The sequence below is a fragment of the Octopus bimaculoides genome, chromosome 2, assembly GCF_001194135.2.
Source record: "Octopus bimaculoides isolate UCB-OBI-ISO-001 chromosome 2, ASM119413v2, whole genome shotgun sequence".
NCBI classification, from domain to species: domain Eukaryota; kingdom Metazoa; phylum Mollusca; class Cephalopoda; order Octopoda; family Octopodidae; genus Octopus; species Octopus bimaculoides.
In genome coordinates, this window is record NC_068982.1 from 38,099,933 (window position 1) to 38,108,980 (window position 9,048).

Genomic DNA, 9,048 nt, shown 5'->3' on the forward strand with positions numbered 1-9,048 from the left:
GGGAACTGCCCATATCCTACGTAAAATACTGTCTATGTGATCTCAAATTTTAAAGCAAACACATAATTTTCTTATGGTTTCTTAAACATTCACTAGAACAAAACTGTACAAATCCAAATATATGGTACCCTAGGCATAACACCTACATGAACTTCTAACTTGTTGTCTCTTGAGGTCTCTGGGTGAGACTTGGATCCAACTTGTACAAATGCAAAACAAAAATCAAACATAAAATAATAATAATAATAATAATAATAATAATAATAATAATAATAATAATAGTAATAATAATAATAATAATAATAATAATGATGATAATATTTAATAATAATAATAATAGGCTTCTTCTCTCAACTGGTTAGAAGTGTTATCACGTACATTGTTTTGTCTTGGTATAGAAGATGGGCTACAGCAAATATTCTTCTCAGTACCACAGATTTGCTTGTCACTTGTATGATCTTAACCAGTTGAGTATGTTCCTTAGTGGCTGATGATATGTGCATCTCTGATCATGAGCAAAAGTAGATGGAGAGCATCATATCCATGTGTTGAGAGGAATTCTTTGAGGTTTGGATAATTCACCTCAGGAAACATGAGTGTTTCGTTCAACATCCTTAAACGACCTTTATTCAGGGACCTTTTGAGCGGGATGGGCTACTCGACATTTAGAAAATTCTGACTGGGTCTCACCTGCAAGGTCATGCACTGTTAATCTTGATACGAGATCACCATGTTGTGCACATATGGTTGTGATGCATGTGTTTGGTGTACCCTTATCAGGCGGATGGTCATGATGGGTATACTGGGCTTTGTATATTTTACCCCAGTGTCACTGTCACTTTGATGACATGCACTGCTCTCTCACTCAATAACAACCACAACAACAATGATTTCAAATTTTGATACAAGGCTAGTTATTTGAAGAGAGAGGTATAGTTGATTACACTGACCTCGTACTCAACTGGTACTTTTTTTTTGTATCGAATCTGAAAGGATGAAAGGCAAAGGTGACCTTGACAGAATTTGAATTCAAAATGTAAAGAACTGGAAGAAATGCCACTAAACATTTTGTCCAACAGACTAATGATTCTGCCAGTTTGCAACCTTAACAATAATGATAATGATGGTGATGGAAAATAATTACAATATTAATAAGTGTATAATGGACGATATATGAGTGTTTAGCTTTTGCCAAACAACCTGCACAAATGATTTGTTTATAGGGCTCACTCCCTCCATCAAATTGACATTGCTTGAGCAGGTGCATGGTGTACCATACATCAGGTGTCAAAGTGATTGCAATGCAATGTGAGATGAAGTGCTTTTCTCAAGAATCCTATGCACCACCCAATCTAGGAATTGAAACTATGATTTTGCAGTCATGATTGCAACATCTTAACCACTAGGCTATGTGTCTTCACTTAATATGTGTATAATGGTATGAATATTGACACTGTACTTATTTGTGTTTAATTGCACTTTCCCTAGACTTAAAATCTTAATTGGTGTGCATGTTACAGATGCAATTCAAATGCTATCAAATATCCAGTCAAATTTCCTAATAATGTGGATTGTATATCCAGAAGTCAATCATATCTAATGCCCAAACTATAATAATGTTAGTTTCTTATAATGCTGTTATGACATTAAACATTTTTATATTTCATAAATATGTTCACAGTGAAGGTAATATCAATCAAAGTAATTTCCTATTTACTAATATATGTATAAGTTTCAGAAATGGGATGCAAAACTAAAACGGACAAATGGAGAAATGATGAACTGTGCTTAGTTTCTGTTTATACACTGTTGATTATCTTACATGGTCAACTTTGATCAAAGGGTATTTTAGAAGATCTGTTAATCTAATTAAAGCTATTGATTTGCTTCTTTGTTGAATCTGTTTCTTGTATTAGAAATTTGATTGTGTTTTGCATTGTATTAGTATTCATGAAGTGAAGGTGCATGGCTAAGTGGTTAAGATATTTGGCTCAAATGTAAGGTCATGAGTTCGATTCCTGGTGGCACATTGCATTCTTGAGCAAGACACTTTATTTTACATTGCCCCAGTTCACTCAGCAGGCAAAAATGAGTTCTACCTGTATTTCTAAGGGCTAGCCTTGTCACATCCTGTGTCAGGCTGAATCTCCCTGTAAACTACGTTATGGTTGCATGTGCCCATGGAGTGCTCTGTCACTTGCACATTAATTTCATGAGTAGGCTGTTCCGTTGATTGGATCAACTGGAACTCTCATTGTTGTAACTGATAGCGTGCCTGTGTATTCATGGCTGAGTGATTTTTGTGAATGTCTCTATTAATGTGTATTTTTTTTTAGTCAAGTTTAAAGACTTGTTTGTCTGTGTGTGCAGGTATATATTTTGGTGAAGATTATGTTTGGGTGATTGCATTTTGTTTTGTTGCTTTATTGTTATTGAATTCATAGGGAAATATGATTTTGCTTATTTGTATCTGGATTACAATTAAAATGATTGTAGTAAATTGGTTACATCAAAATAATTTCTGTTTTTAGGAGCATGGTGTAGATCATTCTGATGGTGTCCTTCTTGCAAAGCCTCCAGATACATTACCGCTACCTTCCTCTAGAGCAGGAAGTTTCCCCGAAGAAACTTCAAAGAGTGATTCTGCAAGAAAAAGCATCGCTGAGAGTTCACAAAAGGATTCCAAATTTGTTGATACAGGAGCCACCAAAGCACCAGAAGCAACAAAAAAGCCAGCAGGAATCAAAGTACGTAAAACATCCAAAGTATTAGAAGCAGCTAAAACATCAGAAACAACTAAAATGCCTGAAGCAACCAAAACACCAGAAGCAACCAAAGCAGCCAAAGCAACCAAAACACATGAAGCAACCAAAGCAACCAAAGCAATCAAAACACATGAATCAAAAGCAATCAAATCATCAGAAGGAGCCAAAGCAGCCAAAACACCTGAAGTAAGCGAAGCATCAGAAAGAACTGAATCATCAGATGAGGCTAAAGTATCAGAAGGCAATGAAACAGGACCAGACAGTGAAGCAGAAGTTATCTATGTATCAGTATCAACTCAAACAGTAAGCCAATTAACATACAGTGAATACAGAATGGAGCAACTATCCAAATTAAAAAAATTAGAAAGCAAGAAATCTTTGCAAGGATACACACAATCATTAGACAATATAAGCAGAATCAGTTCTGATATTACAAAACAATCTTCAAGTCTCATAAAATCAAAAGTAAGATGGTTTTTAAATGCTATTTTCTTATGTTTTACTGGACTGGTACAGAAAGTTTATTATAGTTGTTTCAAATTTAACTGTAAATTAAGTTATATACTAACATATTTTCCTATCAAGTGCATTGCTTTACATTTTCCCCACACAACTTAGTCATTTTACAGAATTAAAATAACTCAAATCCCAAGACTAATCTTATATTAATTCAAACTAAGTAATAAATCTTTATAAGTAAGGCTCTGACAAAGGATAGGGAGTTGTGGTGATTTGTTGTACTTGAGATGGCATGTTCTTTGCAGGTGCTGGTACCACATAAAATGCACTTGTGCTAGTTCCATGTAAACTGCATTTGTGCTGGTGCTGCATAAATACACTGGTGCCTGTGCATAAATGCACCCATGCCAGTGACATATAGAAAGCATTCAGCACACCTTGTAAAGTGGTTGGCATTAGGAAGGGCATCCAGCTATAGAAACCATGCCAAAACAGACAACTGGAACCTGGACAGCTTCCTGGCTGGCCAGCTCCTGTGAAACCGTCCAACCCATGCCAGCATGGAAAACAGATGTTAAAATGATGATGATGATGATGATGAAGTGAGATGAGAGTCAATTATGGCATTTGTAAAGTGAGAGGCCATTACTTAATTTGGAAGTGGGCACTCAAAAATTCTTATGTGAAAACTGTGGCAGAACTCACACTTTCCTCCTCCTCCCCTGACCACTGCTACCGCCACCACCACCACCACCATTATTTAATGCCCATTATTCCATGCTTGCATGGGTCAGAGAGAATTTGTGGTGGCAGATATTCTACCGCCAAATACCTTTTTTGTTTCCATTTACAACCATCACATGGTGTCAAGACAGGGATACATGCAAATACACACACACACACACACACACACACACACACACACACACACACACACACACATATACATATATGGCAGGCTACTTTCAGCTTCCATCTACCAGATCTACACTTACAAGGCTTTAGTTAGCCCAGGGCTATAGTAAGAGATACTTACCTAAGGGGCTGTGCTGTGGCATTGAACTCAAGGCCATATAATTGGGAAGCAAGCTTCTATACCGCAGCCACACTCATGCCAATAGCCATGCCTATACCTATTCATTTCAAAATACAATGTCAATCATTTGAATGAGATAAGATTAGAATGTGATATCAATAATGGAATGTTAACCTTTTAGCATTCACATTGCTCTGTCAAATGTAATTCTTATTTATTCACATTCTTTTGAATTGATCGTGCTTCAAGATTTTGATGATGTGATTGCTTATTTTTAAAATGACATTGTAGGATAGGTGTGAGAGATTGGAGCAGGCCAGTTTGAACATAAAACATATAGAATATTTTGGTCAGATATTGTCAGTTTAAATGCTAAAGGGAGAGAGAGAGAAAGAGAGAAGAGAGAAAAAGAGAGGGAAAGAAAGAAAGAGAGAAAAGAGAGGAAGAGAGAGGGAGAAAAAAGAGAGAGAAAGAAAGAAAAAAAAAAGAGAAGGAGAGATAGATAGAGAAAAACAATAAAACATCTAATGTCAAGTAAGTTAGTGCTGAATCAGTGATACCAAAATGGTGTGGCCAAGACAGCTGAGCCAAAACGTCTCATATGCTTTTCCTCTTGGTGTAACTTATCTTTTAAATGAAAGTAATATCAATTCAGCAAGTAGTTGTGCCTATGAGCAGAATGCAGTGACTTTGCAGTTATTAAAGCATTTTGGTACTTTTTCTGGAAAATTACTTAGAAAATTACTTAGAACAAGAGAAGACACATGGGAAAGAGAATCGTTAAAGAGGTCATGGGATGTGTGATGAAAGAACTTTGCCAAAGAAACTAAAATAATTATAATAAAGCTTAAGTGAAGACCAAATATATAGTGTGTGTGTTTAACTGGCAAAATATGACCATCCCCAAATATGAATGACCATGGGAGTGTACCTAGAAAGTTCACCCCTGAGGCACTAGTCTGGGCAAGGTTGTTTATGGAAGACCAGCAGTCGCCCATGCATACCAGCTTCCCCTCTCCATGCCACTGCTGATGTTTTCCAAGGGAAAAGCAAAAGCCAGTACAGCATGGCATCAATGACATCACAACACATTTCTACAGATCAGTGAAATGGAGCAGCATGAAATAAAGTGTCTTGCTCAAGAACACAATACAGTCCAGTCTGGGAATCGAACTCACTACCTCATGATTGTGAGCCCGACACTCTAACCACTGAGCCATGTGCCTTCATGTGCCCAAGTATAACAATACTTAGAAAATAATTTTTGTTTTACATGTTTTACATGTTTTAAATACATGTACAGTAATTTTCTGAAGTGGGGTGACTTTCATAAAAATTAATTGTTTCTTTCTTAAAGCATATAAGAAAAATCATTATTTTTACCCTACTTGTAAATGAGTGATGGTTGAAGACAAAGGTTATCCAGCCATAGAAAATCTGCCCCAACAAATTCCATCTGATCTGTGCAAGCATGGAAAAATGGACATTAAAATGATGATGATCTGATATAAAATTGATTTTTGTTTATTCGTTCATTTAAAGTTCATGTTTCCATGCTAGTTTGAGTTGGATGGAAAATATTTTAGTCAGCATTTTATAGCCAGATGTCCTTCCTCTTTGCCAACGCTTATCTGTTCTTGAAGTATAGATTTTTTATTGCTATATTTTTATATTCCAGTGGTCTTTCAAAATATACAGCTACTAATCATAATGTTAACAAAGAATGTAAACATCATAGCACTCTTTCACTCAGATGGTAACAACTGAAACCATAAGATGTCATCATCTGTGCACATACATACATACATACATACATACATACATACTTAGGTCTTATGAATACATGGCAACCTCACTAGTGTTGGTGCCATAAAAAAGCATTGAGTACACTCTGTAAAGTGCTTGGCATTAGGAATAGCATTTAGCCATAGAATTCATGCCATAGTTCTCTGTTTCATTGGTTCCCATTGAACTGTTCAACCTATGTCAGCAACGAAAAAGAGATGCTTAATGATGATGATGATGATGATGACAATGATATGTGAGTGAACATATATATATATATATATATATATATATATATATATATATACACACACACACACATATATATATATCTATGTATATATAACTCTCAGCACTATTTCCATGCTGGCACCTGCATCATGCTTCAATCTCTTCTTAGGTATGGTTTCTGTGGCCAGATGCCCATCCTGATGCCAACCACTTTACAGAGAATACTAGATACTTTTTTCATGGCACCAGCACTAGGGAAGTAGCCTTGCAGCTTGCAACGCTAAGGGCCTAAAGAGGCCTCTAAAGGAGAGTAGAAGAGAGAAGGTGTAATGATTCTAGGTGGTATGACAAAAAAGGGTAAAGTATGAAGAGAGAAACAAATTCATAGTTGTGAGGAGGATAGTTGGAGAGGCAGTAACAAAGTAAGGTCTAATGGAAGGGAAATTGTGGAAAGGAAAGGAATTAGTGTCAGGGGTTAGTGAAGAAGGAAGGGACTGAGCAATAAGGTTAATAAGGTGGGTTGTGTGTATGGTGGAGTTTCCTAGGTTATCATACATTATACAATTTCCATTCACAAGTTATTGGTTGACCTGGAGCTATAGAAGGGGACACTGGCCCAAAATACTGTGCAGTGGGATTGACTCTGAAGCCACATGGTTGCAAAGCAAACTTCTTAAATCATATAGCCATTTATGCACTGCAATCTCAGATATTGAAGGAGACAGAAAATGTTTGAACATTTTATAACATTTTCCTATATATGTAAGCAAAAGTGGTATGTCAGTACCAGACTAAACACCAGAAAGTTTTTAGTTTTGTTTCTCTGTATTTTGAGCTCAAAACTCAGTGGTCTTTGCTCTCTTCTCCTTTCATGAGGAGAGTAATGTTCATACATACATACATACATACATACATACATACATACATACATACATACCCTGTTATTGATGTTGAAATTCCAATGAAGGAGTCTTGGATCTAGGTTAGAAACCGATTCTTTCTCCATTGGTAAGAAATCTTGAAATAAACTGAAAAGTAAATGTTTTTTGGTTATAAATTATTACACACACATTCATGCACATAAACACATGTAGTAATAAATTTTAAAAATACAACAGCGAAAAAAAGCAATATATATATAAAGTAAAATTTGTAACATCCCATTGGTATTCAAAAGCTTGTTATACAGTGACAAGCTGTCTTTGAAACAGTGAATTGAATAGTGAAATGAATATCAATGAAAACTGACACACATATATGCAACGTTGTATTTGTGTGTTCTTGGTTTAAATGTACTTTATAATAGATTGTAATTTGTGCCTAGACTGAAATTGAAGATGATATCATAGAAGTGATTGGAAGTGATGGTCACACCCTAAGTCAAACTCTAGAGTACAGTAAACACCAAGTAAGTTTTTACAGAGTATCCTTGAAAATTTCCTCATTGTTTAACTTGTAAACTAACTCATAAATCAAAGAATTGTTATATAAATATATACATGCATCAGCATTGCCGCAGCTCTAAGCTGAAACTACAAACAACTAAATATATTGGGTGCTGTGAATGAATTATCATCTAAATTACGCAAAAAAGAAAATAACACTGACATCTCATTTTAACATATATTTACCAAAATTACATAAAAATATCTTGAAATACTAAAGAGTAAATTTATTCAATAAAATCGCCACTGGCTTCAACTACGGCCTCCAGACAACTTTGGAGTTTCATGCAACTCATCTGGACAGTCTCCTTGTTTAAGTTAGTGAATGCTGCCATAATCCTTGCTTTCAGTTCATCTTTGGTGTTACAAGAAGTTTTGTTGGTCTCTCACCCAACTGCACCCCACACAATAATCAAGGGGGTTGCAGTCTGAGGAGTTAGGTGGCCAGATGTTAGGAGTGGTGTGGTCACAGAAATTGTCTGACAGCCATGACTGAGCTCTCCTGCTTGTGTGACATGGTGCAGAGTCCTGTTGCCAGACATAGGGTCTGTGGGAAGATGGATGGAGGCATAACATCAGCATCACTAGTGATTACTCCAAACACCATGATTTTCACTGGCTGTTTGATTTTTATCATTCTCAGTACATGTTTTGGGCACACAGTAAGCCAACAATTGTTCTGTGTGTTCCCCATCTTATCCTGGCAGAAATTTTTCTCGTCTGAGAAAAACCAAAGCATGTTCAGTTGGAGGAGATGCTTGAGTTTCTTCAAAAGCTTCATAGTGTGGTCTTTCCTCTTGTTCTTGGTGGCTTGGGATAAAAATTGGCCCTTTCTCATCTTGTATGAAGAATGCAAAATACCTTCATGCATTACCTGCCTGATAAGAAACTCAGACACTCCCATGTCCCTAGTGATGGAACTGATTGACTTGGAAGGATCGTTGTCAATCATGGCCTGGATCTCACCAACAAATTCAGGAGTTCTTTTCTGATCAGAATGATTAGAGTGAGTTTTCCAAGCTGCCGTTCCTTCATAATCACCATTAGACTCATTCAACTCTATCCAAATCCTCTGCACTATCCTCAGATTGACACCCAAACACTCTGAAATGTTCGTATTGGAGCTTTCACACAAATGCCAAGCAGTGCAACATGTTGTTTCCAAATTTATGGCTGAGTGACTAGTGTCATGATGCTGTTTTTCTCACAGATAGCGCCCAACTACCGCTGCTATACTGTGTAGTCAACAAAATCAGAAACATACAATGTGCATGTGCGAAATTAAAAATATAAAATGGCGACAATTTACTCATTGCACCCTGAATAT

At 36.3% G+C, this 9,048-nt stretch overlaps 1 protein-coding gene across 2 annotated transcripts in view; it reads left to right on the plus strand.

The window, feature by feature from the left end:
• LOC106873453 (axonemal dynein light chain domain-containing protein 1) overlaps window positions 1-9,048 on the plus strand; it is a 102,241-nt gene that overhangs the window by 82,591 nt on the left and 10,602 nt on the right. For both annotated transcript variants that reach the window (XM_014920813.2, XM_014920812.2), the window contains exons 24-25: window positions 2,532-3,230; window positions 7,601-7,684. In XM_014920813.2, coding sequence (XP_014776299.1) covers window positions 2,532-3,230; window positions 7,601-7,684 — 783 coding nt within the window. The remainder of the gene's footprint in view (window positions 1-2,531; window positions 3,231-7,600; window positions 7,685-9,048) is intronic.